The 16,730-nt window shown below is 32.2% G+C and overlaps 2 protein-coding genes across 5 annotated transcripts; both read right to left on the bottom strand.

The window, feature by feature from the left end:
• Positions 1 to 1,861: 1,861 nt before the first annotated feature.
• LOC114181921 (LEAF RUST 10 DISEASE-RESISTANCE LOCUS RECEPTOR-LIKE PROTEIN KINASE-like 2.5) lies at positions 1,862 to 5,362 on the bottom strand. Of its 2 annotated transcripts, XM_028068597.1 has the most exons (4): positions 4,519 to 5,362; positions 3,483 to 3,530; positions 2,239 to 3,360; positions 1,862 to 2,132 (listed from the first exon to the last, which is right to left on the bottom strand). In XM_028068597.1, exons 1-3 carry the CDS (start codon positions 5,300 to 5,302, stop codon positions 2,261 to 2,263), a joined length of 1,932 nt encoding a protein of 643 aa, XP_027924398.1. In that variant the 5' UTR covers positions 5,303 to 5,362; the 3' UTR covers positions 1,862 to 2,132; positions 2,239 to 2,260. The 2 variants fall into 2 exon arrangements, with proteins under 2 accessions (XP_027924398.1, XP_027924397.1); XM_028068596.1 differs by having other exon boundaries at positions 2,044 to 3,360.
• A 4,199-nt stretch (positions 5,363 to 9,561) lies between these two features.
• LOC114181925 (LEAF RUST 10 DISEASE-RESISTANCE LOCUS RECEPTOR-LIKE PROTEIN KINASE-like 2.5) lies at positions 9,562 to 15,730 on the bottom strand. Of its 3 annotated transcripts, none has more exons than XM_028068603.1 (5): positions 15,586 to 15,730; positions 13,210 to 13,245; positions 10,673 to 11,777; positions 10,504 to 10,578; positions 9,562 to 9,653 (listed from the first exon to the last, which is right to left on the bottom strand). In XM_028068603.1, exons 3-5 carry the CDS (start codon positions 11,758 to 11,760, stop codon positions 9,647 to 9,649), a joined length of 1,170 nt encoding a protein of 389 aa, XP_027924404.1. In that variant the 5' UTR covers positions 11,761 to 11,777; positions 13,210 to 13,245; positions 15,586 to 15,730; the 3' UTR covers positions 9,562 to 9,646. The 3 variants fall into 3 exon arrangements, with proteins under 3 accessions (XP_027924404.1, XP_027924402.1, XP_027924403.1); XM_028068601.1 differs by lacking the exon at positions 15,586 to 15,730 and adding an exon at positions 14,426 to 15,573; XM_028068602.1 differs by lacking the exon at positions 15,586 to 15,730 and adding an exon at positions 14,573 to 15,571.
• Positions 15,731 to 16,730: the final 1,000 nt, after the last annotated feature.

Below are 16,730 nucleotides of genomic sequence, written 5' to 3'. Positions count from 1 at the left end.
AAAAAGTTGGCCAAATTTTCAAAATTGCCACTAGGTTGATGTTTGGTGAAATTGAATAAGTGTCAAAAAAGGTTTTTTGCCTTAGTTAAAAATTGAACTGAGGCCATAAGTTTTGTTAGGGTTCAAAAATGTGAATCCCTTTTTTTCTCTTCTTCTTCTTCTTCCTCGTGCCTGCGATTTCTCTTGTCGCACCTCGTGCCTACTACTGCAGCGCTCCAGCCACTCACGCCACCATAGAACTGCTACTTTGTCTACCTCGCACCGCCACGTCGTATCGTTGGGTCTCCTTCCTCGTGAACACTGCTACAATCCACAATGTTGTTGTTCATGGCGCAAATTTGTGGTGAACGTTGGTGGTTTTGTCTTCGGTGACTATTGGGAGACGATAGTGGACTCATTGATGCGTGAAGGTGCGAGTGGCGGAGGTTCCTAGTGGTGTGGTGGTTTTCGGTGAATCGAAGATGGACGGTGGCTTCCATGGTGGTTTGAAGGTGGTGGAAGAACCTAGGTATCACACCATATGGCTTCGGTTCTCATAAGAACTAAGGCAGAATGTGGGATTTTTACTTTGGTTCATACCCGAGGCCAAAAGTTGACCCATTTAATCTCGTCCTAATATGCTTTAGTTCTGAAATCGGTGCAAAGTGACAAAATTAATCGTTGCCAAATCTCCTTCCTGCATTGGTGTGAAGTAGCTGTATGAACGGTTGCTGATGATAAAATTACACGTGTTATATTATTCCCCAAAGCTTGAAAAGTCACCCTTACGAGGAACGTAAATCTGAAGTTCCACCTCAAACACAGGACCATTGAGATATATATTTGTCAAACATACAGAATGAAAATTAAAAAGAAAGGTGTTATTTATAATTGTCTTCTCATAAGCTCTAAGCTTACTTCAATATATGTCTTCCATACTTTATTTTTTGTGTCTAAAGTAATTATAAGTTTCAGTGTTGATTTACAATGACCCAAGTAGATGTTGCCCCAACATTTGACCATCCAAATTTATATTGGAGAAAGTAATGGAGTCACTTATTTATTTGGAATAGCCAATCACATATGAAGAAATGGTTCATTTGGAAAATTGTAATAAAAGAGTAGTATTGCTTGTTAGGTAACTGTTGCTGTCTTCTTCAATGAAAATACTAAGTAAGGATGGGAAAAAAAATTAATTTATGTCATTTAAAATTCATTTTATTAAATATACACGAGACTCACTCACATCTCAATTTTTTTTCTCTTTTCATAAACATTTGTACGGTTATGTTTTAATTGTATATTATCATTTACAACAAACTGAATAGTTTTTATGTCTGATTTACTCAATTTTTATATTTTTATCCACTATTTATTTTTTTCACATAAAAATATGTGATTTTCAATTGCACATGTTCAATCATATAAATTCTTAGGTAATATAAAAAACTTATATCTTATTTCTAGTAAAATAATAAACTATCTTATTTAAATTTAGGAACTGTAATGGAATTGATTTATTTCGTTTTGGTTCGTCCCAATCTTCGCTAGATTAGAATTCAATTTTGTTGGTGCATCTCATGACTCACGGGATTGTGGATAAGCTTGCATATGTAAAATATTATTAATAAATTAAAAATATACAAATATTGTAATAATAATATTATTTTAATGGTTTCACATCTTAGTTAATTAAATGAATCTATCATTAATAATAAAATTAAAATAAGTTAAGTAAACATAATATTAACATCTCCAACAAATAATCATGTTAAAGTTAAATTATGAACACAAAATGATAAGAAAGAACATTGTCTAAGTTACCAAAAGAAAACTATAATAATTAATCCATCCTAAATGCATACAAAAGAGATGACTTAGAAATTTTAGCACAAAGCAAAGAAATAAAATATAAGACAATAAATTTCTGTCTAAATTAGGGATGAAAATATGATAATTAGCATGTCATCCCATTTACATTGACGTGACACACTACACATTGTCATCCCGTTCGATGTAAGTTTAATTTTACAATTTAAACTTTAAAACATTTTTACATAATTGTATAATTAAAATAATACCATCTCATTGTCATAAAATGAAAGCAACATATGACGAGTTCACATTTTGTTCTGGTGGCCAGTTTTCACACCCTGTTGTAACAGTCACATGATATTCAACTTGTTTTTCCAGATGATCGGAAAAAGCTAACAATTATACAAAAGCAATTCATTTTAGAGTATAAGTCGAGAAATTTACCAAATATGCAGTGTGCTTAATTTCAGGAGATGGAATGTTCTGACAGTGATCTTGTGGGAGAAGACAACAAAGGTTTGGGTGGGATTTGTAGGGAATCCATGCTACCTTCCAACATATCAATCACTCTGCTCATTGTTGGTCTCTCATTAGGAAACGTTTGAGTGCACCATAAACCCACCATCGCCAACCTCTTTGCAATCTCATTTTCTTCTGTTGTCATCTCCATATCTGGTCTCAAATCACTCTCCAACTCAAGCTTATTGTATGCCCAATGTGGGAAGTATACCTCACTTGTGTGACTTGCTTCACCATTGATGTTCTTCCTCCCTCCCACCATCTCCAGCAGCATCATTCCGTAACTATAAACATCAGACTTATGCGAAACTCTTCCAAAATTTCTACTCCACATTTCTGGAGCTACATACCCCATTGTTCCTCTAGCATCTGACAAGGAAACAATACTTTCATTCCTAGGACACAGTTTTGCCAACCCAAAATCAGCTATCTTTGCACAAAAGTTCTCGTCCAGAAGAATGTTATGTGGTTTTATGTCAAAGTGAAAAATTCGAGTGTTGCATCCCTTATGCAAGTATTCTAACCCTCGAGCTATGTCCTTTGCAATTTTATATATAATATCCCAACTCAAGGACGAAAGTGTTTCATCTCTTGTTTTGTAAATGAATTTGTCAAGAGAACCATTGGACATGAATTCATAGATGAGAGCTCTCTTGTGACCTTCCAAACAGAATCCAAGAAGAGAGACGACGTTAATATGAGAAGTTCTACTGATGCTAGCAACCTCATTCATAAATTCTTCACCATCTTTCTTGAACATACTCAACATCTTTACAGCCACAAGACTACCACAGAATAACTTTCCTTTGTACACCGCACCAAAGCCTCCTTGTCCCAACTTCTCTTTGAAGTTGTTGGTTATTTTCTTGACATATGATAATTTATATCTTTTAAGAGCTAATTGGCCGTGAATTTTAAGAAATGCTTCAATATTTTGATTACTTTTTGAAGCCAAGCCAAAATTTGCTCGCCAGTTTGGTGACTTGTATCTTACATACATAATTGAAATTGATATCAACACTATTGCAATTGTTGAACCTATAACACCTGTTAGCACATACAATAGGGACAACGGTGAACATTTACTTATGAGGAATGTTTTCATACTCTAATCTTTAAGGAACTGGTGAATGGGAAAGTATAATTAAAATGAAATTTAGATTTATTACCTAAAATAATGAGTTTCCTCCTTTGGTCCCAATTTCCCGAAGAAGTACCTGCGAAAAGAGGAATTCATCAGATTCTTATTATTGGAGAAAATTTTGTTGAAATAATGTTAAGATAAAAGAAAAACATTCAATCTAATTTTACAATCACTTACCTTTTGGAAGAGGTTACAATATCTTTCTACTTCCCGATGCCATTTTAGTAGTGTTTTATATATTTTCGCTGCAGTTAATAATTAAATATATTTTTTGTTGATTCGGTCAAGTGAAACAAGACTGAAAGCAACCACCTAATAAATTGTAAGGGACCAAAGCACAGCAAAGACTTGGAAAAATGTGCAGTCAACCTCCAAGTCTGGTAAACGAAAGCAAGTAACTGAAATAAACCTCCCAGTTATTTTTTAGTGAATATGTGTAAGCTCAAAATATATGAACTAATAATTATTCTCCTTATATATAGCATATTAATTTTTATTAATTAATACTTATATTTACTTTGGTTTAAGCGCTTGTATTTTGTATGCGAAAAAAAATTTACTCAAAAAAATCTATTAACACAGAGGAGTTAGAAGTGCCTGTTACGTAAATTCTAAAGGGTAATTTTAAGATCAAATAATATTTTGAAACTTTGATGGGAAAATCGGAATAAGTGGATGATTTGGGGAGAGAGAACACTCTTCATTTGGGCAATGATACCTAAGATATGAAAAGATACGGAAAAAGAGAAAAGTAAAATGACTATTATGATTTTTTTTATCAGATGTTTTGATTATTAAATTTTAATCATTTTCTCTTACTACATGACATATTTTAAATGATTTTAAAATATTGAAAATAGAAAAATGAAAAATTATTTAAAAAATAACACTTATAAGAAAAAATTGTGAAAATTTAATAGTGAATTTTTTTTTAATTCTTTGAGTGGTTTAATATGGTCACTCATTAATATATTATTGTTTGTTTAAAAAAATCAATATTTGTAAAGGATGAAAGTTAAAAATGAAAGTCACTTAAGAGATAAGAGAAAGAAAAGACATACCACTAGTTTTGGGAGAAGAACAGTGTTGATTTGGGCAATAGTATTTGCACGAAACTACATGTTCATCATCAACATATGGCCAGCAACTTCCGTCACTCTGACCGCATCTTCTGCAACCATCAGGAATACCGTAGTAGACCATAAACGTTTCATTGAGAGCTTGTTCCAGAACTGAAGCTCCGTCATCAGTATCATAATAACGATCCAGAGGAGCGACAGCAGGCACCTGCAAACGTCCCTTGCAACCTGATTCAAGGTCTCCGTATGGGTATCCCTCCACAAAATAATAGAGAACATCCCCGCACGTAAAGTTGCGCATTGAAGGGAAATCTACGAATATGATTGTAGAACAATGTTCAAATATGGTGATTTGATGCACAGGCGCGTTATACAGGAGCAGAGTGTTGTTGAAGTACTGGTAGCTGTGAAAAAAGTTTGGAGAACAGACATGATTGACAGGGGGTCTTAGCATGAGTTTCATGGTGCGAGTGGCGCTGTCGATATCCTTCACTGTGAAATTTTGAGATTCAGTTGGAACCTTAATACTATCATAAGGAGCATGGCAGCTGAGCAGGGATGATGGGTCGGCGCCGTTACATTGAGAGGCTGGAATCTGTTCCCAGGGAGGATCGAAGATGGCGGAAATGTTTTTTCTGCACAGATATGACTGCTCACCACAAAGCTGTGGTGGCGGTGTTTGAGAGTGGGACGGTGGCAAACCGATGGACAACAACCAAGACACGGTGACCGCGAACGCAAGAACGAGATTATGCTTACCATCCATTCTCACACTTGTTCACACTTCCCTCCCATCCCTCCCTTACATAAATCAAAGCTATAGAAACACTATTCTCCTCCCACCAAACCGGGCTACTCAAGAGTTTACGAGGACAAACTTAAAAAAAATTAGATATTTTATTTAAAATTTCTTTTTCTAATTTTTTTATGTATAATTATTTATTAATTATCATAATTAATTTTATTTAATATTTTTTTAATAAATAATACAAACAATTCATTTAATTTTTTAGACATTATTAATTTTAAATAAATTTTTATTATTTTTTAGCTTTGAAAAAATCTTACACTAGAATTGTTAATATTATTTATAAATTATATGTTTATTTAAAAAAATTATTTTTTATATAACTAAGAATGTTAAATGATTTATTATTTTTCAAACTTAAAATTTCTTTAATTTTGAAAATAAATCAAATTTATCGATATCCAACAAATTAAATGTTTTAAAGATTTTTCAAGCTTTAAGCTTTTTTCTTTTAAAAATCTACGATCTAATGACTTTAATTATTTATCATTAAATAAAAAACAAAAATATCCTCACATATTTTAAATTGTTCAAATATATTATGAAGTGTGGTAATTTTATGTAATATATATATATATATATATATATATATATATATATATATATATATATAAATCAATTTTAAATAGTTTTTAAGAAATTTTATAATTTCATTCTCAATGTTTTCATCAAATTGTTTTTTTCCGTGTTTAATATATTTTTTAATATACTTAAGTTCTTCTCAACTTGATAGTAGGTTTTTTTTTCTAAACTTGAATTATATTTCTAAAAAATCCTAACTTTTTGAATTATTTTCCAATTAATTTATTATCTACTAAAACTTTGAATTATATTTCTAAAAAAACCTAACTTTGATATTTTTTCAATAAACTTAAGTTCTTCTCAACTTGATAGTAAGTTTTTTAGAATGTCCCACCCAATTAATTACACACAAAGAGTGGAGCATCCAAATAAATATGGGAGAAGGCGATGCATGTAGTTGTTTGGGGTGAAGGCTCAATGTCTTATACTTATTTTTTTTTTTCTTTTTCAATTATAAAAGGGTAATGTGACTTGTTTAGGTAACAATTGCTATCACATTTATTTCCACCAAAATTCCAAGTTTTGATATGAAATCACCAAGGCACAGGTATCACTATATATGCAGGCCCTTGAAAGCTTATTATTAATTGTCGCTAACAAAGGGAAGATGATGATCACGGATTAAGAAATGAAGTCGTTTAGATTGAAAAAAAAAAAAAGAAATAAAAAGTTTGTGATGTATTGGTTTGATATGATAAAAATAAATTGAATTAGTTAGATGATACAATGAATATAAAAATATATTCGATCTAATTTTAACGAGTCACGGGTGGACTTGATCAAAATAGGTTAGACTAGTCCGTTTTGTCATCTTTAATCTCAACACATTGTTTTGTCCATTAAAACAAGTATATTCAAGAAAGACTTCAAAAAAATTTATGGAAGACTCGTAAAAAGAGTAATAAGGAGAAAAATATTAATAACTTCATTTTTATTTAATTAAATTAGTAAAAGAATTTATAAGTCTATCTTTTAAACTAAGTAATATTACAATTTTATAACTTTTAATTTTAAAGTATAAATATTTTAAAAATAGAAATAATTTTGACTTGCATTAAAAAAAGGAAAGAAATTTGAATGAGACAACTATTTTTCTATAGACACGATACGAATAAACGAGATACTTTTGATTAAATGGAGAAAAAATACAAATGAGTAAGTTGATTAGAAGAAACACATGATATATTTCTATTGTTGCTGAATTTTAGAAATTTACGTTAATGTAAGTTATACAGACCACCGGCCAGCCTATTGATGGTCCAAATGGATTACGGGTTATGCTTAACAAACCTAAGCGATTCATCATACTCAATCCATCTATCACTTTTTATTGCAATCGTACAAGCCGATCCACATAATCTAATCTATGTTGTGATACCTAATTTATATGTTACTCCTCTTGTTTCTTGTTTAAAATATTTGTTCTATTATTCAGTCTATTGTTTATTGGATACATCTGAAAAAGTATTATATATATATATATATATATATATATATATATATATATAATCTTTCAAATAAGCTTATAACAAAAATTATGAAGCATAATTCAAATTAAATTACTTACTAAAATATTAATGGGAATGAATTTAGTTTTTCTAAAAAGTAAATTCAAAAGAATTGTATCAAAATATAAATTTTAAAAAAATATTTTTTTTAGAAATAATTTCAACTTTATAATTTCAAATAAAAATATAAAAAATAGAAATATATGAAATTAAATTTTAAACAATTCTTCAATTATTAATATTTCGTTCACTAATAACTTTATTTTAATAATTTGATTTAAAAAAAATACTACAAGTGTTTATTAACAATTATTAATAAATAGTAAGAATTAACGTGTCTAAATTAGAGATGAAAATATGATACTTTTTTTTTTATGGATTATGTGGACTAGTTCGACCTATTCGTCATTGATGTGACACAGTACACATTGCCATCTCATTTAAATTGATGTAAGTTTATTTTTACAGTTTAAAGTTTAAAACATTTTTACATAATTGTAATTAAAATAATACCATCACATAGTCATAAATCAAAGCAACACATGAAGAGTTCAGAATTTGTACTGGTGACTAGTTTTCGTATCCTGTTGTAATTGTCACATGAGATTCAACTAGTTTTTCTAGATGATAGGAAAAAGCTAACAATTATATAGAGCAATTCATCAGGGCAATTCATTCTACAATATAAGTTGGGAAATTTACCAAATATGTAGTGTGCTTAATTTTAGGAGATGGAATGTTCTGACAGTGATCTAGTGGGAGAAGAAAGCAAAGGTTTGGGTGGGATTTGTATGGAATCCATGCTACCTTCCAACATATCAATCACTCTGCTCATTGTTGGTCTATCATTAGGAAAACGTTTGAGTGCACCATAAACCCACCATCGCCAACCTCTTTGCAATCTCATTTTCTTCTCTTGTCATCTCCATATCTGGTCTCAAATCATCATCCAACTCAAGCTTAGTGTAAGCCCAGTGTGGGAAGTATATCTCACTTGTATTACTTGCTTCACCATTGATGTTCTTCCTTCCTCCTACCATCTCCAGCAGCATCATTCCATAACTATAAACATCAGACTTGTATGAAACTCTTCCAAAATTTTTACTCCACATTTCTGGAGCTACATACCTGATGAAGGATATCTTGTTCCCTTTTAGAATTTTGAATATGGTGTGAGTTGATTAAGAAAGCTAAGTGAAATCTCCACTGGACATTAAGATAGCAAGCTATCTAGATGTGAAGGTTCCTTTCACAAAGCTCAAGAGAAGAAGATGATGGATTGATTCAAACAAAAAGGAAATGGAAAGCACATAAACCATAGAAAACCAAGAACAATTAAAGGAAGAAGAAAACATAAAATGGAAAGGAAAGAAATGGTAAAAATGTGAGAAGCACGCCACTACAAGACTAGGCTAGAAGCCATGGAAACCTTGAAGATGAGTGGATGTGTGCCGCCACTTGCTATGCAAGATAAGGCTTAAAAATATTCACTCCCAAGGGAGGAAACTCTCACAAATGGTTGAGACACAAGAGTGTTTTTACTTCAAAATGTTCAACTCTTTTACATGTCTAGGAGCACCCCTTATATAGAAGAGTTTAGGGGCCTCTAAGCAAATAAAAGATACCTAAGGATGTCTCTACAAAAACCTAACCCTAGCTTCTAGAAACTAGGTCAAATAAGGTTACAAAAATGAGAGACAAAAGAGCCAACTATGGTGTGTGCAAGGCTAATTTCGTTCTAGCACAAAAGGAGACAAAGAATGTGTCTCATATGTCTCCAAAAAGTGGCCAAAGTGTGCTAAAAAGAAAGGAGACCAAAGGTACATAGGTATAGGTACACTTGTTTTATGCCTTCTACTTTATGCTTTATGCCTTTGCTTTACTCTCTCATCCACATCATTTATGCTCCCCAATCACCATGCGCCACCTAGCATTGCTTTCTTACTCCTAATTAACCTACAAAGCAAATAAACATATATTAGCATGTTGGCTTAATTCAAGTAAACTATAGTCAACAAGTCAAACCTAGTCAAAGGTCAACAAGTCAACTAAAGTTGATTCAACTAAGTCAACTTAGGCAATCAAAAATAACAAACACAAATGAAAGGGATGAAGGATTAATGAACTTCCTTTCTAAACATGCTTAGTCTTCTTAAGCATGTGCCTCCATCTTTGGTTGGGGTCAATCCTTCATCAATACACCATTTTTCCTCTAGCATCTGACAAGGAAACAATACTTTCATTCCTAAGACACAGTTTTGTCAACCCAAAATCAGATATCTTTGCACAAAAGTTCTCATCCAGAAGAATGTTATGTGGTTTTATGTCAAAGTGAAAAATTCGAGTGTTGCATCCCTTATGCAAGTATTCTAACCCCCGAGATATGTCCCTTGCAAAAATTACTGTAAGGAGATATTCCACTATATGAAGTATGTTTTCTACATTTTCCACTTTATAAATTCTTTGAAGTTGTACTTAACTACACCACTTCGATTTTTTTTTTCTTTTTAATTTCTTTTTAAAGTAGTGTGTATTAGCACAAAAATATTGGTCTGCGTCTCAATAACGCAGACTTCAATAGTTCGACCTATACAATAAAAATTGTGAACAGAATGAAGGAAAAAAATGAAACGGAACTATTCTGACCAAACTGCTCTTCCTAACAAGCAAACCAAATTATTAATTCCATTCCGAATCTAGAATGTGAAACTCTACCTGCCTACCTAAGCCAGAGTGGATGAATAACTTGTTTGATTCCACCTTTCAGATATGATTTTATTTACGCTTATTAAGAAGCTGGTGTTTATAACTCTGCGGCCTTTCGCATCCTTAACGTGATTTTTCAATTCTGGTATTTATAAAGATATGATTCTCACCGTCCAAAAAAATAAGATTATAGTAGGAGTAATTAATGAAAACAAGAGAAGGAAGATATATATAAAATACTCTTATGCTCATAATTTTTAATAAGGAAACCTCTTTTAAATTCTTTACAAAATGTTATTCCACTCTGTTTTGGTTTTTGGGTGAGATTCAACTGGAACATTACTATCATAAGGAGCATGTCACCTGAGCAGGTATGATGGGTTGCCACAGTTACATTGACGGTAGAATCTGTTCACAGAAATGGCGCACACGCTTATGCTGCACCGGTAATATTAAACATTCATTTGAGACATTAAAACTACAAAATAATTATGTTCAGTGATTATTTTAAAAAAAATAAGAGGTAAACTACCCAGACTGCAAAGAACTAGTGGTCCATTCTGCCACCAATGTAGTTGTGGGAGAAGAAAGAACAGGTTTTGGGGGTATTTCTTCAGAATTTATGTTGCCTTCTAACATATCTATTACTTTACTCATAGTTGGTCTATCCTTTGGAAACGTTTGAATGCACCACAAACTAACCGCAATCATTCTCCTTTCTATCTCTTTTTCTTCTGTGCCTATCACACCATCACTTCTCAATTCATTCTCTTGCTCAAGCTTCCGGTATATCCAATCCGGGAAGTATTCACTTGTTTGAGTGGCTTCTCCATTAACATTGTTCCTCACTCCCACTATTTCTAGCAGCATCATTCCATAGCTATACACATCAGATTTTTGTGAAACTCCACCGAAATGCTTGTTGCATATTTCTGGAGCTACATATCCTATTGTTCCTCTGGCATCTGAAACGGAAATAGTGCTCTCTTTACCAGGACAAAGTTTTGCAAGCCCAAAATCTGATATCTTGGGACAAAAGTTCTCGTCTAAAAGAATGTTGTGTGGTTTTATGTCAAAATGTAAAATACGAGTGTTGCATCCCTTGTGCAAGTACTCTAATCCTCTGGCTATCCCTTTTGCAATTTGCAACAGATTATCCCAACTCAAAGATGGAGTGCTTTCTAGTCCCTTATTACCGATAAACTTGTCGAGGGAACCATTAGGCATGAATTCATAAATAAGGGCTTTCTTCTTTCCTTCCAAACAGAATCCAATAAGTTGGACAATATTAACATGAGAAGTTCTACTGATGCTGGCAACCTCATTCATAAAGTCTTTTCCATTTCCTTTGGATGCCCTTAATATCTTTACAGCCACACGGTAACCATTGCATAACTCTCCTTTGTACACAACACCAAACCCACCTTCACCCAGTTTAAGTGTGAAGTTGTTGGTCATTTTCTTGACTTCTGAAAATTTGTATTTCTTTTGTCCAAGAGTTCCATGATCTTTCAAAAATACTTCAATATCTTTCTCATTAGTCATCCGAAATTTTACCTTTCTTATTGATGACATACATTTTCTACAGTTTATTATGAGGCATATCATAAACATTCCCATTGCTGCACTTGCAAGACCTGTAAACAGATGTATAAGAGGAATTAGGAGTAAAGAAACATTTGAACTCCCTTCTAGAAATTAATGTTAATTAGTTTAAAATGAGTATGAAAAACAAAACCTAAAGAAATAAGAATTAGAATACTTACCTTGGACGAAAAATTTCAACAATAAATCGAAATTCCTAATAATTGAATTATTTGTAATTGAATAGAATTTCTTAAATAATTAGTTTGGATGAAGTAATAGAAATATTTTACATTTCAATTTTCTTATTTGGATAAAACAATTTAATTTATATTTTACGGTGAACTCAACTCTACCTTTGAGTCTTAGTTAACTTATCTTGACCTCAACGGACTCGACCTAGGTCAATTTGAATTGATTCGACCTCGACACAATCTCAATCGATTTGACTTTAGCCGATTCGAATAGATTATGCTCGTGGGTAGATTGGTTTAAACCTTACGTCTTGGCCAATTCAACTAGACATTTAGCGCCGGTCGACTTTATTTAATCTTTGGCTAGGACCGACTTGGGTCAAACTTAGCCTGAGCTAACTTGACTCGACCTTTGACCCGGATTGACTTGGCTTGACCTGTGACACAGGCGGCTAGGCTCGACTTTCGATCCGCACCGTCTCGGTTCAGAGTCATCTCGTCTTAACTTTCGACCAAGGCCAACTCTACAACATTTGGCCAAGGCTGACCTAGCTCATTCTTCAACCAGAGTCAACTCGGCTTAGAGCATCCTCAACTCCACCTTTAGCCCGAACAAGTTCAACTCGACCTTTGGCCCGTGCTTTCTAGACTTGACCCGAAGGTAAAGTCATTTCGATCCGAACTATTTTGACTCGACCTTCAATCTCGACAGGCTATACTTGACTTTCACCTAGTCCTTCAATTTAGGCAGGCTCAACTCAACCTTCAGAATTCATTCATTTCGACTTTTTGTCCGACTTGACTCGATTTTTCAGATTTGTGATCTTGTTTTGTCCTAAGGAACGAACAATTCCATGACAACTTCTATCTTACACAGAGACTTGAAATTAATATCAACACTTCTACGATTGTTGAACATGTAACACATACAATGGGATAACAGTGAACATATATACTTATGAGAAATGTTTTCATTTTCTATTCTTCTTCTTCTAATCTCAAATATAAATATAAAAAGAAAGAGTTATGGTTAGTGTACTTAAATATAAACAAACTTTAATTATTCAAACCCTATGAAAATTTCTTAGAGATCGATAATAAATATTTAATGGAAACTATTAAGCAATAATTTAAATTCACCAGAGATACACGTAAATATTTTGTTTCAATAATTATGACTATATAATTGTGAAGAGATAAGAGAAAAGCACAAGACAATAGTATATATTTGTCATAAATATTCAAGGAACTATTGAATGGGAAAGTATGAAAAGAAATTTAGATTTATTACCTAAAATAATTATTATCCTCTTTTGGTCCCGATTCCCTACAAAAGTAGATGTGAAAAAAGAATTCATCAGATTCCTAATATTGGTGAAAATTTTGTTCAAATATTTGTTCAGATAAAAAGAAAACATTCGATCTACCTTTATATTCACTTACCTTTTCGAAGAGGAATTACAATATCTTTCTACTTCACTTTACAGTTCAATCTTAAAATTTATGACAGAGGAACAGAATCATTTGGGTCCAATCTAAATGATTTTTCTACCTTTGTGCATAATTTTCTCATTGTCACAGTACATTCTAAATCTTGGATTTCAACATTAAAACTTACAATCATTTTACAGTATTCGAATGCTTATTCTAGATTATAAACTTCTGTTCAAACTAAAGAACTAAATCCTAGGGAATCATTCTATCAAGTTGAGGTCTTACTTTCCTAGGACAAATCAAAACACTTTGATTATGACAATTCTAATACAAAGAGATGCATCATCTTCAAGTCTTGTTTTAAAATCTGGTGCTTAAACAGAACCAATTCCTGACTTGACAATTTATAAACACATTACAAACGCATATTTGCAAACGAAAATAACACAAAATCAAGAAGTGATAACTAATGAATTATTTTCCAGAAGAGGAGAAAGAAGATGGAGTGATATATGTAATTTTGTTAAATGAGGAAAGAAGGAAAACTAATTTTAAGGATGATGAGACATTCTTCTTTGTCAACTTTTTTTTATCAAATCATTCAGATTATATATATTTTCACTGCACTTAATAATTAAACATTTTTCTTGTTGAATCGGTCAAGTGAAACAAGGCAGAAACAACCACCTAATAATTGTAGGAACCAAGAGAGAAAAACACAGCAAAGACTTAGAAAAATGTGCAGTCAACCTCCAAGTATGGTTAAGATAGCAACTAACTGAAACCTCCCAGTTTTTTTTTTTTTTTTCTTATCTTAGATAAGTTTCAATGTTTATTTTAAAATATATTAGTAGTGAAAAAAATCCCTCTTCTTAATGATTACTGGTAGAGGCATGAAAAGAAAAAAAGAGAACAAAAAGGCTGACTAAAAATTATAGCTAAAGTCACTTGCATGAAGATATATGATTTATCCTAAGATTGAAAATTATATATCCATAATTTCATAAACAAACACTACTTTATTGAATGATTGAATATTAGGTTGCAATATAGCACAGAAATTTCTGGTATACTTATTTGGAATGGCATTGTAGAATTGAAATTGCGTCTGCACCCAAAAGAGGGAATGGGGAAATAAAACATGAAAGGAGCAGAAGCGCCACAGAGATCTGAATGAACAGCCAAAAAAATGATCAGAGTATTTCGAAATATATTATTACCACTACCACAACTTTTTAAGTAGGACTTATCCTTGCAGAAACAGAGAAACTGATTGCCATCAAATCCACAACGTCCACCACTTTTCTCACAGTACTCGCAATCAGGTGCAGTCCAATTCAAAAGAAACCCCATCTTCAAAATCTCAATGTAATTCATTCTCAATGAGCCAGTGAAATTAACAGAAGCATTCATGCTAAATGGCGCATTAACCATAAACTGACACTCATTCAAGGAATAGTTTTTGTTCTCTAGTGCCTCCCTATGAAAAACCGCAAAAGAATAATGTGAAGCATTTCAAGCACAATCTACTTTGTAAGTGGGGTAATCTATGGGTTCTGTGGTACAGTTGTAGAAGAAAGAGAGATTCCAATTTTCTGAACTGTAGGTAAAAGGAGTTTGATGAAAGGTGTAATTATATAAGGGAACAGGACAATTGTCCTCATAGGCAGCCATGTTGGCCACAGTAAAAGAGGAGTTAGAATAAGATATATCTTTCACTAGAAAATCATAACTAGGAGTTCTGAGAATTGGATTTTCGTCCATGCAAGTGATCTCAAAGTGGGGATAGCCGCAAAATGATTCCTGTTCATAAGAAATCCAGAAAGGATACCTAATGGATGGGCCATTTCCACAACTTTTTGGTGTGCAGGCCTTAAATTTTGGATTAGAAGATAGAACAGTGGTAGCCAAAAAGAAGATTGTGGTAATAAAACATAGTTGAGGCTTAAGGTAATGGAAGGAGATTGGAAGGATCATTTGGTTATGGGGATTTGAAAAGAATGAAGAGGAGAGAAGAGAAGAGTAATAATGTGGAATCTAAGGCAGGCATTTAGAAGAAACTTCAAAGTCGTTGGTAGGTGTGTACTGTGGAAATTCTTACACGAAAACATGCTACTATTTTATAATGGGTTATGATTGAAGCTTGAAAAAATAGATGAAAACAAAACAAAAGTTCAAGCAATAGATAACCAGTTATTGGCTCGTTTACAAACACAAGGAAGTAGGTGAACACCTTATCTTTGCTTTCCTAAACAAGTGAATAGCAGTTTTGAGAACTTGTTGAAGGTGTTTTTGTAGTTTCATGGTGGGCTTGTCCATACCACGTTATTACTAGTCAAAAGTTGAACGTCCACAAAGGAAAGTAGGTAAAAGTACTTTCCCATGGAAGATTGCAGATTTCAGTTTTTGTAGTTATATAATAAGAGCATCAACACAAATGGAAAACCGCATCATCCCTGGCAATGGTGACATCATGACACAGCAGGTAGATAGATAAATAAATAAACAATACATATATATCAATCATTCATGAATTTCATATACATGCAATAATACATTATTTAATTAATCAATCAATTCTAAGTTAGAAGTTTTTAAACATTATGATATAAATCAATATTTTTGTCCTTTGGAACCATAACTTCAATCCCTACAAAACAAATTAGAAAAACAATTTATGAAATGCACATTAATGTAGTTGTTCAATCCAGTTTGATTCAGCGTTGAAAAATTGATTCCATTAAATCAACTCTCCAATATAAAAATAAGAATTAATTGATTTTCATTTAACGTAATTTTTTAACTTTTAATTAATTTTGATAATTAAACACGTATTAATTTTGTTATAAAAAATCAATTCTACATCGATTCGACTTGGAACCAACCCGCAACCCAGACTACCTTGATATTGTTTTCATGTCTGAATGCAACCGTACGTATATAGCTCCATTTGAACACGTAACAATTTAGAGATATAGTCATGATATTATGATATTGGTTATGTTATGACTAAAAGCTATAAAATCACTAAAGACTAATATTTTAAAATTGATTAATATTTTGTGACTACTATGGGGGAAACCAAAATAGTGGGTGATTATTAGGAAAAACAAGAATAAGTGGAGAAATCAAAGTCTGCTTCGCAATTTTGATACTTCAAAAATATCAAACGTAGAAGAAAGCAGAAAATTATGTTCATGTATGTATCGTACCATAAAAGAAGGAAAATACATTTACTGTGGTGTTAGGCCACTGTAACCCAATTTGGTAAAAGAGACTGGTAATTTGATTTTTTTTATTATCTTTTGACATTATCTCTCATGATTATTTACTTTTAAAAAAAATATATAAAAGTTAATTTTTGTTAAAACTATTTTA

Source organism: Vigna unguiculata, chromosome 4, assembly GCF_004118075.2.
Source record: "Vigna unguiculata cultivar IT97K-499-35 chromosome 4, ASM411807v1, whole genome shotgun sequence".
Classification (NCBI taxonomy): domain Eukaryota; kingdom Viridiplantae; phylum Streptophyta; class Magnoliopsida; order Fabales; family Fabaceae; genus Vigna; species Vigna unguiculata.
This window is presented reverse-complemented; position numbering and strand designations above follow the sequence as displayed.

Excerpts from the sequence above, each read along its gene's own strand:
- LOC114181921 (XM_028068597.1), bottom strand. The coding sequence starts at position 5,302 with ATGGATGGTAAGCATAATCTCGTTCTTGCGTTCGCGGTCACCGTGTCT. Across the intron at positions 3,531-4,518 it reads TTCTTCTCCCAAAACTAGTG|GTACTTCTTCGGGAAATTGG; the intron begins GTATGTCTTTTC and ends CTCTTTTCGCAG. Across the intron at positions 3,361-3,482 it reads GAGGAAACTCATTATTTTAG|GTGTTATAGGTTCAACAATT; the intron begins GTAATAAATCTA and ends ATGTGCTAACAG.
- LOC114181925 (XM_028068601.1), bottom strand. The coding sequence starts at position 14,786 with ATGGTTAATGCGCCATTTAGCATGAATGCTTCTGTTAATTTCACTGGC. Across the intron at positions 13,246-14,425 it reads TACAATGCCATTCCAAATAA|GGAATCGGGACCAAAAGAGG; the intron begins GTATACCAGAAA and ends CTACTTTTGTAG. Across the intron at positions 11,778-13,209 it reads GAGGATAATAATTATTTTAG|GTCTTGCAAGTGCAGCAATG; the intron begins GTAATAAATCTA and ends ATCTGTTTACAG.